The 18,743-nt window shown below is 37.2% G+C and overlaps 1 protein-coding gene across 1 annotated transcript; it reads left to right on the top strand.

Moving 5' to 3' along the window:
• Positions 1 to 7,381: 7,381 nt before the first annotated feature.
• On the top strand, positions 7,382 to 8,890 carry LOC149253135 (hydroxycinnamoyltransferase-like). The gene is made up of 2 exons (XM_089454386.1): positions 7,382 to 7,816; positions 7,907 to 8,890. The coding sequence occupies exons 1-2, from the start codon at positions 7,382 to 7,384 to the stop codon at positions 8,888 to 8,890; spliced, it is 1,419 nt and encodes a 472-aa protein (XP_089310512.1).
• Positions 8,891 to 18,743: the final 9,853 nt, after the last annotated feature.

The raw sequence follows: 18,743 nt of genomic DNA, 5'->3' as shown, positions 1-18,743 counted from the left end.
TACTGCTGTAACAAAGGTTTACATGAGCTTACTGCTGTAAAACAAAATTTACATTCACTGGTGTGAAAAACTTTTACATGCTGCTGTAAAAACAAAACTTACAGAGTTACAAAAACTCGCTCCACCATTATCTTTATGCACTGCTGTGCAAAACCACACATAGTTTTCGCTTCACCACTCTGATCTTTTTTTTCTACTGTGAACTCACACTAAAACCTCCCGTGTGCCATTCCAAGAAACAATGGTCAACGCAGTAATAAATTACATACTCATATCCCATACAGAATTTATGTAATAAGTACATACGCCCATACCTTTTCATAAAAAAAAACTTACGAACTCTATGTAAAACTTTAATATTTTACCTACCACTATGACATTTCATTAAGACGTATGGTCAACCAAAACTTAGATTTACTTCACGCAACATTTAATATTTGCCGTCGGGTGAATTTCAAACATTATGCAATTTGGTTTTGGGAAGCCATCGGGTCCACACCATCGCATCGCAACTTTACTCATGTCAAAGACCCCGACCCTATGATATTGCCGATAGCAATGTGCCGATGCGATATCGGCGATCGCTCATCGCAAACACAAAAGCTCCTTTATAGTTCCTTCACTTCGACTTTGCCGATGCGATATCGGCGATCGCTTATCGCAAACACAAAGGCTCCTTTATAATTCCTTCACTTCATTTTGCCGATGCGATATCGGCGATCGCAGTTGAAATTATATTTTCAACACTCCCCTTTAATTTCAACTATCGAGCATTCAATCATACCCAAACACTTCCTCAAAAATTCAAAGCTCTTCTGATCCAATGGCTTTGTCAAAATGTCTGCTACCTGTTCTTGAGTACTGCAATGTTGTAGCACAATTTCTCCATTGTTCACCAATTCTCTGATGTAGTGAAACCTTGTATCAATGTGTTTCGTTCTCTTATGAAACACTGAATTCTTTGACAATGCAATAGCTGAGCTATTGTCACAAAATATCACTGTCGCTTTTGCCTGCTCTTGGCCTAAGCTTCTCAACATTCTTCTCATCCACACTGCTTGACATGCTGCTGCTGTAGCTGCCACATATTCAGCCTCTGTTGTAGACAATGCTACAATGGACTGCTTCTTAGAAGCCCATGAAATGACTCCTGAACCCATATGAAAAACATAACCGGAAGTGCTCTTCCGATCATCTACACTTCCAGCCCAATCGCTATCAGTGTAACCAATTAAATCTGAACTTTCTGAGACACTATATAATATGCCAAACATTTTGGTACCCTTGACATACCTCAAAATTCTCTTTGCTGCCTGCCAATGTGCCTCCTTTGGCCTCTCCATGAACCTGGAAATTAAACTAACAACATACATTAAATCAGGCCTAGTTGCTGTTAAATACATAAGGCTGCCCACAATACTTTTGTACAAACTAGGATCAAAATCCTTGCTGCTGTCCTCTCTGCTGAGCTTTAATCCTATCACTGTGGGAGTGATGGCTCCCTTGCATTCTTCCATCTTAAATCTGCCCAAAACTTGATTTACATATCTTGCTTGAGATATAAAAATTCCTTTTTCATTTTGATCTACTTCTATGCCTAAGAAGTATCTCAACAAACCCATGTCAGTCATTTCAAATTCATCCTTCATGACTGATTTAAAATTCTCAATAAGATAAATATCATTTCCAGTGAAAATAACATCATCTACATACAAGACAACAATTAAAATTTTACCATCCTTTTCCTTGATGTAGACTGTGGGTTCTCCTTCACATTTGTCAAATTCATTATCCATTAGATAAGAATCTATCCTGCTGTACCATGCTCTTGGCGCTTGCTTCAGCCCATAAAGAGCTTTCTTCAACTTACACACTTTGTGCTCTTCACCTTTCTTCTCATATCCGAGAGGCTGTTCCACATAGACCTCTTCCATTAACACTCCATTTAGGAATGCTGACTTCACGTCCATTTGGTAGACTTTCCATTTGTTTTGTGCTGCTATGGACAACACTGCTCTCACGGTTTCCATTCTTGCAACCGGTGCGAAAGTCTCCTCATAATCTCTCCCATACTGCTGCTTGTAGCCTTTGACAACCAGCCTTGCTTTATGCCTTTCAATCTTGCCTTCAGCATTACTCTTGGTCTTATAAACCCATTTCACACCAATGACTTCTTTGCCTTTTGGTAACTCAACCAAATCCCATGTTTTGTTTCTCTCTATGGTATTAATTTCTTCATCCATAGCTTCTATCCATTTCCTATCTTTGATTGCATCCTCGAAATGAATAGGATCATCAACATGACAATACAAGGCAAATATGGAATTCATTCCTTCATCATAAATGTCACTTAGATTTCTAAACTTCTTACCTCTTTCACTTGGTGTGCAAGTGCTTGATGATGCACTTGAATTTCCTCCTTGTGGTGTGCTTGGAGAAGCACTCTCATTAATCCTTAATGGTGTCTCTTGCTGTCCTTGTGTTGGCGCTGCTGTTTGGGGATGTACTTCAGCCACTTCCTCTTCATCTTCATCATGAGACAAACAGTTCTTGACATTAACTGTTTTCTCTATGCTTCCATCCCAAGCTTCCTCTTCAATGAATTGAACATCCCTGCTGACAAAGAACTTCTTGGTAGATGGAATGTACAACCTGTAAGCTTTGGATTCATCACTGTATCCAATGAAGATGCATTTCTCCCCTTTGCTGTCCAACTTCCTCCTTAGCTGATCTGGTATGTGTGCATAGGCCACACACCCAAAAACTCTCATGTGGGTGACTCCTTGCTTTCTCCCACTCCATGCCTCTTCTGGCACTTTGTTCATCACTGCTTTTGTAGGACACCTGTTCAGTATATAAACTGTACAATGTACAACTTCAGCCCAATACTCATTTGGCAAATGCTTTGCCTTCAACATGCTCCTTGCCATATCCATAATGGTCCTGTTCTTCCTTTCAGCAACTCCATTTTGCTGTGGGGTGTACCGAGTTGTAAATTGTTTATGAATTCCATTTTCTCTACAAAATCTTAGGAATTCCTTGGAGATATACTCACCTCCTCTATCAGTTCTCAAAACTTTTATATGCAGCCCGCTTTGGTTCTCCACAAGTGCTTTGAAATTTTGGAATTTCTCAAACACTTCACTTTTGTTTTTAAGGAAATATATCCAAGTTTTTCTTGTACAATCATCAATGAATGTCAAGAAATATTGGCTGCCAGCTAATGATGGAGCTTGCATTGGTCCACACAAATCTGAGTGGATAATCTCTAAGGGTGTCTTTGCCCTTATGCTTTTCCCTGATGGAAAACTTTCTCTGTGTTGTTTTCCCAAAATGCAGCCTTCACATAGGCTGTCCGGTTTCCCTATCAATGGTAATCCCTTTACCATTCCTTTTCTGCTCAATAAGTTTAGGCCTCCAAAATTGAGATGTCCAAATCTCAAGTGCCACAACCAATTCTCATCCTTTGGCACGCTTTGGAAGGCCTCTTGGGTGACTACTGCCATTTCCCTTTTGTTTTTCATGTCTGCCCTGATCCGGAGAGGGAACATCCTGTTCCTTGTCATCTTCACTTCAGCAATGCATCTTTTGCTGGGTGGTATATCCATGATGGTGCACACATCATTTTTAAAGAAAACATTGTACCCCTTATGGACAAGCTGTCCAATACTCAAGAGATTACATCTCATTTCGGGGACATAGTAGACATCTGCTATGGTTTTCCTTTCTCCTTGCTTTGAAAGTATTTTTATTTCTCCTTTTCCCATAACAGACACTTTACTATCAGTTCCTAATGTGACTTCTGATTTCACATTTTTATCTAGAGCAGAAAAGAAGGCTATATTTCCGGTCATATGGTTGCTGCAACCTGAGTCTAAAAACCATAAGTCCTCACTATGTGTTTCAGCCATGTTACAAGCTAACAGTAAATTTTCTTGACTGCTGTTTTCTCTTGTAACATTTGCATTTTGTCTGCTGTTCATATCATGTTGTTTCTTTCTACAATCACTTGCATAATGTCCATACTTTTTGCAGTAATAACATTGGACATTGGATTTTTCATACCTTTGTCCTTGAGCATGATGTTGATCTCTTTGTTGGCTGCTGCCTTGACTTTGGTTCTGATTTGGATTGCTGCCTCTTCCTTGTGCATTTGATGGGCTGTTCCTTCCTCCTTTGTTCTGGCTTCTGCCTCTTCCTCTTCGGTTTCCTCTTCCTTGACCTTTTCCTCTTCCAAAGGACATCTGGGTCTTGAAGGCTTGCTCAAGAGATGAGTTTTCATTCCTACTCAACCTCTGCTCATGTGTTATCAGTGATGCATGTAGCTCATCAACTGAATATCTTGAGAGATCCTTTGTCTCTTCAATGGTGGTGACTATGGCATCAAACCTTGAGGGTAAGACCCTCAATATTTTCTCCACTATTCTTCTATCTTCAATGGTTTCTCCATGAGTTCTCATTTGTGTGATTACACCAATCACATGAGTGAAGAATGAGTCAATGTTATCTGACTCCTTCATGTTCAAGTTCTCAAAATCCTTTCTCAGCAATTGTAGTTTTGCTGTCTTCACTCTCTCCATGCCTTGATAGGCTGTCTTAAGGGTTTGCCATGCTTCATTGGCTGTCTTAACTGCTGCTAACCTTGGAAACATACTCTGGTCTACTGCTAGATACAACAACACTCGGGCTTTTGAATCCTTCTTCCTATTGTTCTTAAGCAGATCCTTCTCTCCCTGAGTTAATGCATTGAACTCAGTTTCATCTGCTGGTTCTTCAAAACCATCTTCAACTATTTCCCATAAGTCTTGGGAGGCAAGCAGGGCTGTCATAGTTATTGACCAATAATCATAGTTCTTCCCATTAAATTGTGGGAGCTGGGTGTTAAACAAACCCATACCAGTGCTTGTGCTGGCCATTCTTTGACTGTGTATTTAAAACAAATCACTGCTTCTTCAGCAACACAAAAAAAACTTTGAAATACCTGAATCCTTTGATGTCTGAGTCTTCTGTCTGCCTGAGAGGTTTTGCTGCAGCAACAACCTTCTCCCTTCAGCTTCTTGAACACCTTCAAGAGCCTAAGCTAGCTCTGATACCACTGTTGGGAATTTTTCTTCTTTAAATGGGGAAAATACCAAAAACCAAGATTCAAACTAAACACAGAGCCAATGCTCTGTTTTACCTCCACAGGATTTTTTTTGTGCACAGACAGCTTAAAAAAAATTTCATGAAGAAACAGAGTATTTCACCATAAGAAATTTCTATTCATTAAAAACCGATACAAACTTCATCCTCTTTTACTGAGAGGGATTTACCACTGTAAAATCATTTTCATATTCACTGCTGTGAAAAACAACTTACTGCTGTAACAAAGGTTTACATGAGCTTACTGCTGTAAAACAAAATTTACATTCACTGGTGTGAAAAACTTTTACATGCTGCTGTAAAAACAAAACTTACAGAGTTACAAAAACTCGCTCCACCATTATCTTTATGCACTGCTGTGCAAAACCACACATAGTTTTCGCTTCACCACTCTGATCTTTTTTTTCTACTGTGAACTCACACTAAAACCTCCCGTGTGCCATTCCAAGAAACAATGGTCAACGCAGTAATAAATTACATACTCATATCCCATACAGAATTTATGTAATAAGTACATACGCCCATACCTTTTCATAAAAAAAAACTTACGAACTCTATGTAAAACTTTAATATTTTACCTACCACTATGACATTTCATTAAGACGTATGGTCAACCAAAACTTAGATTTACTTCACGCAACATTTAATATTTGCCGTCGGGTGAATTTCAAACATTATGCAATTTGGTTTTGGGAAGCCATCGGGTCCACACCATCGCATCTCAACTTTACTCATGTCAAAGACCCCGACCCTATGATATTGCCGATAGCGATGTGCCGATGCGATATCGGCGATCGCTCATCGCAAACACAAAAGCTCCTTTATAGTTCCTTCACTTCGACTTTGCCGATGCGATATCGGCGATCGCTTATCGCAAACACAAAGGCTCCTTTATAATTCCTTCACTTCATTTTGCCGATGCGATATCGGCGATCGCAGTTGAAATTATATTTTCAACATGCGGCAGCAAGAAAGGGAAATGAAACGGTAAGAAACAACCGAAGAAAACAATATCCATTAAGCCAACTAAACAGGCATGTAAACCTTCACCATATGCATATCCCATTTACCTGTGCAGAGGTAGAATTGTGCCTTGGACACCTGAATAAAATTTGGTGTTGTGGTTGTCTCCGTAGAGTTACAACGGAATGGCCAGGACCTGTAGATTCTAAAAAAGAAACTCTGATAGGAAAAATGCAGCGAAATATGAGAAATTACCGAGAAATAGTCGTGATAGTTACAGAGCCGACCAGAAATGTGGAAAGGCTCAAATGAGGGCGACAGGCGGTGAGGGGTGGGGTATTTGCATAGTTGCCTGGGACGCTCAGTCGTGTAAGGTGGAGGGCTCGCGAGTCGCAATTGATAAAAAAGAAAATATAAAATATGAACAACAGCTAAGCGCAACTTATACTCAAGTTAACATCACCTTAAATACTAAACCATCATACATACATCATGATATTTTAAACATAGTGATACTGCGGATTGTGATATTTATTTGTAGAATCTTTAAACGAAAGTCACTTAATAAATTCAATTAAGTACGTCACTTAGAGAATCTTATTAAATCAATTAAATACGTCACTTAGAGAATCTTAGAAAATTTATTGAAACTTTACGCTCAAGGAATATTATATACAGATGTCTCCGGGTCATTGCTGAGATCGATACTTGAAATTGTTTTTTTATTTTTTTTGTTTACGAAATCTGTATACGCAAGTGTATAAGCATTGTGATCTCGAAACACACAACAAGCGAATTTCATATATTAACGTGATACACCAGTTACGCCAAGTTATTGAAGCTTAATACGGTAATTATTCAGCTATCATGTGCAGCTTGAATTATTAAGGAAAATCTTATTTATTTTTTAACATTGTTTATTTATTTTTTTAATTTTAAATGCAAAGTTGCATAATTATTCAGCTACCATGTGCAGCTTGAATTATTAAGGAAAATCTTATTTATTTTTTAACAATTTTATATCTTTGTTTATTTATTTTTTTAATTTTAAATGCAAAGTTGCATAATCAAATTCATCGATCAATTCAATTCGATAAAATATATGACATTGAAAAAGTTATTATAAATCATGGAAAGAAAATTGACTTTCTTAACTTAGAAAACATAAATACGGAATAAATCTAGTCTTTCAGCGCAATTAGTATTCTCTTTTCCTGTGGTTGGGTTGGGTTCATGAGCATTGAGAGCTCATTGGGAACTTCTGTAGCCTGTGACTATGGCACGAGACCAGATTAAGGTAAAGTTGTCCCCGACAGTTTCAGTGGTTGCACCGCTCATCCCTACTGTGAGGCATCGAATGTTCCTCTCCAGTCTCGACATTTTTTGGATTACAAATAACAACGTTAGGTATCTTTTTTTCTATAAAACCAGAGGTCTGGAGGAGTTTTCTACGATAGTGGAGACTCTAAAAGGGAGCCTGTCTTCAGTTCTGGTGGACTTCTATCCCTTTGCAGGTCGGTTGGACATCCCGGCAGGAGATTCGAGTCGGCCCGAAGTTGACTGCAATGATGATGGTGTGAAATTCATTGAAGCGTCGATTGATGTGACGTTTAAGGAACTGGAGAAAGATGATTTTCAGCACAAAAGGTTCTTTGAGCAACTTGCAGTTATGAATGAAAGCAGCTACGACGCTCCGCTCCTGACCATCCAGGTATCACCTCTCATAATCACCACATGGTTCTGATCTATTTCTACAATTAATAATAGCTCAGTAATCACATACATATTTGAGTTTGTGCAGGTGACAGCTTTCTTGGGAGGAGGAATTTGCATTGGAACGACTCTTCATCACGCTATTGTAGACGCCAATTCCTTCTGGTATTTCATGAAATGCTGGGCGGATCGCAGCAAAGGACTTCCGATTTCCAAAAGCCCGGAGCACAAGAGAACAGTATTCAAACGCGACAAAAAGAATTACGCGCTGCCCAAGATTTGTTCGAAGGTCCAAGAAGTAGTGACGGATCGGGTAAAGGGAGCGCAGATTTTGAAGTTTCTGTCCGACGATTCGGTGCCTGTGACTTTGGAATCTCCTATGCAAGGCAACGAATTTATGGGTGACGTCGATATTAGTATCGAGATATCCATGCAAGACGAAATCTCAACTTTTCATTTTAGCGGAAAAATGATTCAAAATCTGAAGGAACGAGCTCAGGCTTCAAGTTCATTTGTTGGAGTTGCAGCACATTTCTGGAGATGTGTAGTGGAAGCTCGCAGAGTCCCAGATAACCAACCAGTTCGTCTGCTAGTGCTTGCAGATTGCAGAGACCAGGTAATTCCGCCTTTGCCATCAACGTATTTTGGGAACTGCATATGCCCGGGTGTGGCCCAGACTACGGCCAAGCAGCTATTGGAGGGAGAGATGAGCTTTGCTGCTGGCCTCATCGAAGAGGTAATCAAATCCTGCAAATCAGAGGTGCAGCTTAACAATTATATTGACTGGATCGAATCTCGCAACCTTTGCGTGTTCGACGTTTTTGACCATCGCTACTGTGTCAATTTCGTGGGCTCCCCTAGATATCCTGTTTACGATGATATAGACTTCGGATGGGGAAAGCCGCTAAGCGTGCAGCCTGCAACAATTAATGAAATTGGGGCGATGGTTTTGGTGGCTGGAAGAGCCGGTGGAGGGAGTATTGATGTGTCCACTCGCCTTCCTCGCGATCAAATGGAAACCCTAAAACGCATCCTCACGAGCAGAGCTGAGGCCCTACTTTGCCGGTTATAAAATCGAACTCTACTCAAGTTGAAATATTTGTTCACTATGATGCAATATTTTTTTTAAATGGTGGTATAGTTCACGCCGTATGAAGATGAAATAAATATGTCAATTTACCGTTTCTCCGCGATTAAAAAGAAGTTGGTAAATTTTATTAATCTTATTGTAATAATGATTATTATGTTGACTATAATAATTTCTAATATTTAATTTTATAAATTATGAAATTATTTTTTCATAATTTATAAAATTAAAAAAACATTTTGTTACCATTTGATTGATTTAAAATTGGGTTTTTTATTTTGAGGTTTTTGTGACTCATGAATTTTGGCCAGTTTTCATGGGGTATCATGAGTAATATCTTTTTATAGAAATAAAAATAAAACTATATTTCGCGGTACATGTTTCTGTTTTTTATTTAATTGGATGGGCTGGATTTCAATTAGGTGAATATACTTCAAATTATGTGTCGTGTGAGTGGCACATCCATGGGTGTGGTTATGTATATTTGTTTATGTATATTTGTTTATTTGGTGTGGTTATGTATATTTGTTTATTTATATAGGGTGTGGTTATGTATATTTGTTTATTTATATAGTTTATTTATATAGGGTTGGTTTATATGTTTATTTGGTGTGGTTATTTATTTGTTTATTTATATAGGGTGTGGTTATGTTTTTGTTTATTTATATAGGGTGTGGTTATGTATATTTGTTTATTTATATAGTAATTGTTTTTAATGTGATTTTTTAGACTTTCAGGTGCCGGAATTTATTGAAAAATTTTGAGGTGAAATTTTGATTTTTGTTATTTAAATTAGTTTTTTCACTGTATGATTCAGCGCCTTCTAAAATCTTTAGGGCACTTCTATTGCACGAGATTACCCATCAAACACGTGATTTCAATAAATTCCTCCCTGATTTTAGAGAAATTTGACCCGAAAAATTTAATATAGATGATTGGTATGTTAATATTGGCATATATAATATTAATTTAAAAAATATGATTACATATAAATTTCATTGCTCTTTCCTAAAAAAATTAAAACTCTTTTTTAAACAAAAATTTTGGGTTTTTAAATAATATTAAAATTATTTTTAAATTAAAATATATATATATATATATATATATATTTTAATTTTTCTCTAATGGTTAGTTTTCAATAGCTAACTTTGGGCAATGATGCATACTTACTATTTATTCTTAAAGGATTTTTTTCCCTTTAGTGAGGATGAATCACATTAGTTGGTTCGAAACATTGACCGAATCTTAATGATGTGATTGTTCCCATTAACATTTATCTATAATATAGATCACAAAAATCTCAGATCTAATATACTCATCTTTGTTACAATTTTCGAGGTCATTCAAAAGTAAAATAATTACAACTATTCGGAAGTTAATGTCAGTGAGTTCGATTCCCTTAGAATGTTGTATGTCAACAAGGCCATAGTCACTGAGTTCGATTCCCTTAGAATGTTGTCTGTCAACAAGGCCATAGTCGATCCCTTATATTATTACCGTGGTTATTACAGATCACTTAAAACTTCATTTTATCAATAATTACTCTAGTTGTTGTGATCAGATGGTATGATTGTTGCTCTCAATTTTATTTTCTATTGTTTAAATGGTTTTACGTTTTTCTTCACATTATTCTGAGCATTATTCAACGTTAAAGCTACTACGGTTGTTGTGGTCACATGGTATGATTCTTGCTCTTAATTTTATTTTCTATTGTTTAAATGGTTCTACGTTTTTCTTCACATTATTTTTTGGCATTATTCAACGTTAAAGCTAAAGTGTTCGATTTCCATAGAATGATGTTGATTGATTAGTAAAAGCCGTAAATTAAAGCATACCAATTTTACGTAGAGAATCTACCAATTTTAGGGCTTCGATGAAGCTTGCAACAACAACATAGCTATTAGGCCTTGTTGAGTCTCTTCTCTACTTTTGCCACTTTACTCTGATTTACACGAACCTATTAGCACGTTTCTCACACTGTCAACCTTCTCCAACGGCGTCCTCGCCTTACATTGTCTGGCATCCCTTCTGTGCATTGGCAAACCTCTGGCAAACTTCAATACAGAGTAACTTAAGTAGATACTACCTCAATAGATCATTGATAAAGCACAAGTACTCAGATGCGGAAACAAGATAACACTCTTTTATATTATTTCAGAAATGGATTACAGAAAGATTACACTATGCTCAATCGTGAGATAGACTGTGTTCGCGTTTACCAGACTTTAGCTACTCAGCTAGGAGATAGCTTACTAGAGGCTACCTGGCAAGATCACAAACTCAGTCTTTGAACACTGCTCTTAATACTCATAAAGATAGACTCTCTATAGATCTGGTCACTTTAGGTTCTCACCTGTGCTGAACACATAGATGCACAGGCTTCTCAAATCACCTAAGACTTTGAGATTTCTTCGTGATGAAAGCAGATCAGACCATAGTCCACAATTTCAGAGCAAGGAAATCTCTCGACTCCAAAACTCTTCAAACTCTGAATGCCCGGATGAGCCTTACTCCTGTTATTATATAGGTAAATGAGGGGACAAGAATCCAGCCAACGAGATGACAAACTTGGTACTGAATGAATCTATCAGATCACAAGATGTGGCTCAAAGTGCACCAGAAGTCGAAGAAGTGCTCTGAGTCTCATCATTGAAGATTATTACAAATCTACGGAGAATAAAATGTACAAAGTGGATGCTTTTTGAACAGGAAAAGCCCACGGGAAAATCTGGTCACAAATTGTCCTTGTGACTGGACATCATTTTTACACTGTGGAGACTTTTACGGACAAGTCCACGGGAACCAAAAATAAATTAAAAAATTGTAATTTCGGGAAACCGAAATTTTTTATACACATTTTCATCCCAAGCCTTGGTAAAAATCCTTCTCACAATCATAGGCTTATTTAATATAATTTGATGCTTAATTTTTGTGAGAATAAGCCATTGGTGATGTCTGTTCATATATTCTTTTAACACCTCGTTATCTCGGAGAGGATATCGATCTGGGAGAGAAAACATGTCTTTAACAGTCTCATAAGGAGAATGGAAGCAATCAGGAATATTGTGTTCAAAACATATATCACAACCCATTCTAACATATGATTCATGGTAAACAGGATCTATGTATGTTCTGTTCATACCATAATCAGTCCACCAATCCCGCATCCAATCACTTTGTTGGTTCCGTTGCATGATTCTTGTAGTTCCAAACTTTATCTTAGTGTAGTGGGTTTCTTCTTTGCTGTCTTTATTTAGTATGTCCCACCACAATCTTTTATAGATGCCGAAATCATAGACTGTGTCTAGAAAGATGAGGCTGGGGTCCTTTCCGGGCCATAGTGCTACATTATGTGTTGGAAAAGGCCAAGAAGTGTTCCTCATTCGATTTATTGAAAAATATCTTTCATAGACCCCACTTCTGGTTCCCCCATGTGACCATATCATAGTCAAATCATGAAAGTCATATAGAAGAGCATCTTGTGCCTGGCTTGCAGCATTTATGTTATTGGAATAGACCATATCGTGGATCCATCTGCTCTCTTTTGGGTACACTCTTCTTTTAGGTATTAGATGTAATATATCAGTGTGTGCTTGGAGGTTAGCATCTAATACTTTTGTATTTCTTAATTGCCAAGTAGGCTTCCAAATTTCTTTGTATTCTGACCAACTGAGATTATCTGGAATTGTTTTAAGCACTTCTTTTTGTTGGCCTTGATCCCATTCTGTTACTATTATCATCACATGTTCAGCTGGCTGAATGAATTCTCTACTGAGAAAATCTGGTAGATAATTTTCTTTCCCTTCAAGAAATCAAAGTTGGCGAACAAAGCCTACCACCAAGCAAACTTGGCTTCACCTGGATTTTTAATGTCTTTAGTTAAGACTTTTTTCATAGCCGAGGCATTGGTCCTTAGCAAGAATTTTTTATTTACAATATTTACCTCAAATTTATTTATACAATTCCAGGCGACTTTAACTTCCTTCTCTATAGTAAAATAATTTTGTTCCACTGGATTCCAAGTTCCTGAACCAAACTGTACAATTTGTTCTGCACCTTCCTTTTTCTATTTGAGGATGCCTCCCCAACCAATATTGCTTGCATCTGATTCTACGATCTTGAAAGCATTTTCATCAGCAATATGAAGGATAGGCAATGTTTTGACTTTACCTTTGATTCGTTGAACAACTTTGGTATGGGCCTCAGTCCATGGAGGTGGATTTCTCTTGAGCCTTTGATTTAACAAACTTCTATCATTTGCACAATCTTGATAGAAGTTACTCACATAATTTAGAAATCCTAGAAATCTCTGAAGCTGGGTTTTATTAATAATAATGTCCGGGAACTTTTCAGAGAATTGTAATGCATGTTTCTGCAAGGAAATTTGGCCATTGAATATGGTATGGCCAAGAAACTTTATAGAGGTTTGGAATACCTCTATTTTCTTTTTTCTTAAAACCAAACCATTTCTTTTTACCAACTGTACAAATATCTGTACATGCTTGAAATGATCTTGAATATTTTTTGAAAAAATTAAGATGTCATCAATATAGACCAGGAGCCAATCAAAGTAAGGTTTGAAGATGGAATCCATCACCTTCTGGAACTTAGAGGGAGCATGCTTCAATCCAAAAGGCATTACATTCCATTTGTAATGTCCTGCAGGCACGCTGAAGGCTGTTTTGAACTTATCTTTTTCAGAAATGGCGACCTGCCAAAAGCCTGACTTTAAATCAAATTTTGAAAATATTTTTGCTCCTGCTATCCTCCCTATCAAATCACCTTTGTGGGGGATAGGATATGTATTATCTGCAAGAATAGAGTTTAGAGGTTTGTAATTGATTACAAGCCTTGGGATGCCTCTAACCTGTTCTGATATTTTATTTACATAGAATCCGTAACAGTTCCAAGGACTGTCAGATTCCCTGAAGAGTCTTCTATTCAGGAGTTTCTTTATCTCTTTTTCACATAGCTCTCTGTACTCTTTGTTCATTGGGATTGCTCTGCTTTTGCATGGCTTCACAACATACTCTGTTTTGTATGGTACTTCAACTGTGAGCTGTTTCTGATGCCAAAAGGCATTTGGTTCTTCTGAGCAGCGTTTATCCTCTATTGTCTTTTTGAGCTCAGCAATTTTCTTTTTGTTTAGAGGACTTTTCAATTGTTCTTCAATTTGTATTGAAGACTTCAGATCTTTTAGATTTGTTAACTTTGCTTTGGCTTTGTCCAAATCCCTGATTGTCTAGACCAGGGTTGAAATCCTTGGGCTTGTGATGTAAGGCATTTCAATCCTTTTTGACTTTCCATCTGAAGTTGGGACTGTAATGAAGTAGCCAACTTTATTATTCTTTAATCGTATTGAACCATGGGGTTCAACTGCAGCTAGAAAGATATTACCTAGAATGCAATCAACGGGTATATCTGAGACTACAAAGTTAAGCTTTATACGATGTTAGTCAAAACATACAGAAGCTTTTGGTACTTCATATCTGAGTGTTTTATTCCCCAAACCAACAACTTTCCTTTCTCCATAATCCAATATTTTGCTGGAATAACTTTTGAATTTAAGATATTTACATCTGCACCAGAATCTAATAGTGCAGTTAGTGAAAGCCTTTCTCCTTGTATACAAAATTTTATTTTTATATGGTGTTGCTGAAATTCAATAGCCATGATCCTCATCTCTCTGAATCCTAGAATAGGATCTTCCTGCCCTTCAATGATTTCTATATTCAGGTTTTGGTAGGAGGTTGTAGTGTTCCAATTTGGAACACTTTCAAGCTGTTTTCCCTTTTCTAATTCTGCAATTCTAGGTTTTAAACTAGAAATTTCATATTTAAGATGGTGTATTTCTCTACTTACCTCCCCCAAGGTGAGTGAGCAAACCTTGTCATGCAGTTGATGTTTCTGGAAGGATTTGGTATTTCGCTCAAATGAGGCATCAACGAATAATGGCTTTTTGGTAGTATTTTTGGAAGAATTGGATAGACGTAGTTGATCCATGAAAGCTGCAGTAAGTCTTTCCTTCATATCACCTTCTTCCATTGCTCGGATTTGAGAACGAATCTTGAATTCTTCTTCTTCGGCTGTGGCCATCAACACCTTCTCCTTTGGTGGTGCTATGTGTGTTTCCTCAATAGAGGATTCACTGTAAAAATCAGAATCATAATCATAAGGATATGCACAGTTTTCTGAGTCTGAGCATGCACAAGCTTGCATACGTGCATGTAAATATTCACCAGATGAGTCTGATGAAGAGCAGAAGGAGTCACCATATGACTCTTCTAGTTGTTGCTGCTGTAGATGTTCTGTGATTGAAATATTTGGGCAGCAATTTGTGTCATGATTTTTAGACCCACACTTTCTGCATTGTGTTTGGGTCTCTATTTTTATAGCTTTGTCCTGTCTGCTTAGACGCTGATTTTTCTTGCCTCTGTTCTTTTTTGAATCTTCGACTACTGGAAATTGATTAGATGTATGTCCCAACTTACAACAAAGCCCACAGGTAAGCTTATTAGATTTTTCTTGTTTGGAAGTATGCATGTGTATATCGGAACACTTATAGTAATGTGTCTTAGGCACATACCTGTAGTGCCCCTTTTTGGTCCTTGGTGTGACTTTTCTTCCTGATGATTTTCCTTTATAGAATTTGGCAGTCTGCTTATATTCTTTTTTGGCTTGCGTTTTGGCTTTCCTTTTTCTAACCAAAGGATCATCAATGGTTAGACCATATTTGCTACAAATAGATTTACTATCTGGAAGCCTTGACAACTTTTCTAAAGATCTATTTACTTTAGAACTAGTGCACAAACTGACCAATGCTTTTGTAATGAGAGAATAAATTTCTTCCAAGGTATATGATTCGAATGGTAATTGAAACACTTCCTGCAGTTTGATATAATCAACAAATCTGGATGGTAGGGCTGCAAGATATATTTGTTTCCATAATAAATTTTTGGAATCTTTCACTTCATATATCCTTTGCACCCAATCTCTGTGAAAGTCTTAAAATTGTGACATTTTGTTACATTTAAGGTTCATTAATATAACCTCATGTTTTTCAGCCAATTCTTCTTCAGAGCCACGCCAGTGCTCTAAGATCATAGAAGTCAAAGCTCCGATCATATTACTTTGAACTGACCCATCTACAGTATGGATGATATTTCCATATGTATCTTTAAGGCATTCTTCTTCCATCTTAGCTATTAAGGCCGGAGATGATTCTATTTCCCACCATCTGAGAAGTGTTCCAGTGAAACACTGTATGGTGGTCTTACATACTTCAATTTCTCTTTTACCCCTGAGACACATTAGCTTATATTTAGAAAACATTACATCAATTAGTTGTTTGATTTGGCCAATGCTAAGATTATCAATATTCCATTCTTTGTGGGATTCTTGGAAGAATGTATGTGTCTCTGGAAGTTTACCTTTTCCAGCTAGATCAGGAGCCGGATATTTATTGAACTGATTTTCTAAGGCTCATAGATGGGAAGAACCTTTGCTGGTTTTTCTTCTTCTTCCTGAAACAATGATCCCAGAGAAACATGTTCTGAAGATTCTTCCTTTTGTGATACTACCATTTCTTTAGGAAATAAGGATGGAAATCTGTCCACTGGTCTAAATGGGTCCTGTATCATTACACTTCTTTTGCGTAAAAAGGAATATGCAACTGGTTTGTCTATCTTTGATAATGATACCTTTTCTATTTTCCCTACCACTTCACTTATTATTCTTTTAGTGGAATCGAATTGTTCTTCCATTTTTTCTCCTACTTCTTCTATCTTGTCCAAGGATTCTCTAGTATATCCTCTAACAACTGAAAATGTAAACTGTACATCATTGAAATTTTTATTTACATTATTCAAAGAAACTTGCACGGCATCAAATTGATTTTTAATCTCTACAGATTTTATCACATTCATCTCCAGACCTTTAATGGTTGTGTTTGCTCAATTTGACTGTTCACTGGCCTTTTGAATTCTGCCATCTATTCCCAAGGCGTTATCATCCTTTAATACAATAGGAATGGCCTTTCCAGAATTTTGACCTTCTCCTAAGACAATACCTTTATAGGGAGGAAAGGTAGTTACTGTCTCAACCTTACTACCATCTAAGCCTGACCAAGAGTGAAGTGATGAAATAGAGGCTCTATCATCGGCCATCATAACATCTTTTGTCTGTCTCATATTTTTCCAGGAATAAAAAGATATCCAGGAATTTGTTTCTTCCATAGACCCCACTTCTAGTTCCCCCATGTGACCATATCATAGTCAAATCATGAAAGTCATGTAGAAGAGTATCTTGTGCCTAGCTTGCAGCATTTATGTTGTTGGAATAAACCATATCGTGGATCCATTTGCTCCCTTTTGGGTACACTCTTCTTTCATGTACTAGATGTAATATGTCAGTGTGTGCTTGGAGATTAGCATCTAATACTTTTGTATTTCTTAGTTGCCAAGTAGGCTTCCAACTTTCTTTGTATTCTAACCAACTGAGGTTATCTGGAATTGTTCTAAGCACTTCTTTTTGTTGGCCTTGATCCCATTCTGTTACTATTATCATCACATGTTTAGTTGGCTGAATGATTTCTCTATTGAGAAAATTTGGTAGATAATTTTCTTTCCCTTTAAATGCTCCACTTCGAAATCAAAGTTGGCGAACAAAGCCTGCCACCGAGCAAACTTGGCTTCACCTGGCTTTTTAATGTCTTTAGTTAAGACTTTTTTCATAGTCGAGGCATCAGTCCTTAGCAGGAATATTTTGTTTACAAGATTTACCTCAAATTTATTTATACAATTCCAGACGGCTTTAACTTCATTCTCTATAGTAGAATAATTTTATTTTGTTGGATTCCGAGTTCCTGAAGCAAACTGTACAATTTGTTCTGCACCTTCCTTTTTTTGTTTGAGGATGCCTCCCCAACCAATATTGCTTGCATCTGATTCTACGATCTTACCAATTTTACGCAAGGGCTTCATGAATTGTTCTAAGAATTTCTTTTTGTTCTAAGCACTTCTTTCTGTTGGCCTTGATCCCATTCTGTTACTATTATCATCACATGTTCAGTGGGCTAAATGAATTCTCTACTGAGAAAATCTGGCAAATAATTTTCTTTCCCTTTAACATGCTCCACTTCGAAATCAAAGTTGGCGAACAAAGCCTGCCACCGAGCAAACTTGGCTTCACCCGGCTTTTTAAGGTCTTTAGTTAAGACTTTTTTCATAGCCGAAACATTGGTCCTTAGCAGGAATTTTTTATTTACAAGATTTACCTCAAATTTATTTATGCAATTCCCAGCGGCTTTAACTTCCTTTTCTATAATAGAATAATTTTGTTCTGCTGAATTTCAAGTTCTTGAAGTGAACTATACAATTTGTTTGCACCTTCCTTTTTCTATTTGAGTATGCCTCCCCAACCAATATTACTTGCATCTGATTCTACCATCTTACCAATTTTACGCAGAGAATTAATACTTCGAGGTTTATCAACATTATTTTTATATGCAAAAATAGTTTCCTACAGGAGCCCCTATTTGCCGTGCAGGGGCAATGGACACAATGCTCGGGATTAACAGCATAAGAGTGTGACGACGCATGAAATAAATTCGAATTTGTCGAGTTGTTAGACGAATGAACATAATTTGAATTTGTCGAGTTGTTGGACGAATGAACATCCGTGCAGACGTATCATTTATTGAAGTGGGAGAACTAACTTTAATGTTGGACATTATTGAATTGCTACAGCTAACTTAAACGTGGGTCCAACACGTAGACACGTCACTTAAAGGAGGGCAATCGTTTAAAATGGGTGTCCACAGACATGTAGAATTTAAAGA

The sequence above is a fragment of the Pinus tabuliformis genome, chromosome 7, assembly GCF_031772625.1.
Source record: "Pinus tabuliformis cultivar Carrire ecotype Pingquan chromosome 7, CPIR1, whole genome shotgun sequence".
Classification (NCBI taxonomy): Eukaryota; Viridiplantae; Streptophyta; class Pinopsida; order Pinales; family Pinaceae; genus Pinus; species Pinus tabuliformis.
Note: the sequence above shows the minus strand (reverse complement) of the source record. Positions and strands in the feature narration are given on the sequence as shown.

Excerpts from the sequence above, each read along its gene's own strand:
- LOC149253135 (XM_089454386.1), top strand. The coding sequence starts at position 7,382 with ATGGCACGAGACCAGATTAAGGTAAAGTTGTCCCCGACAGTTTCAGTG. Across the intron at positions 7,817-7,906 it reads CTCCGCTCCTGACCATCCAG|GTGACAGCTTTCTTGGGAGG; the intron begins GTATCACCTCTC and ends GAGTTTGTGCAG.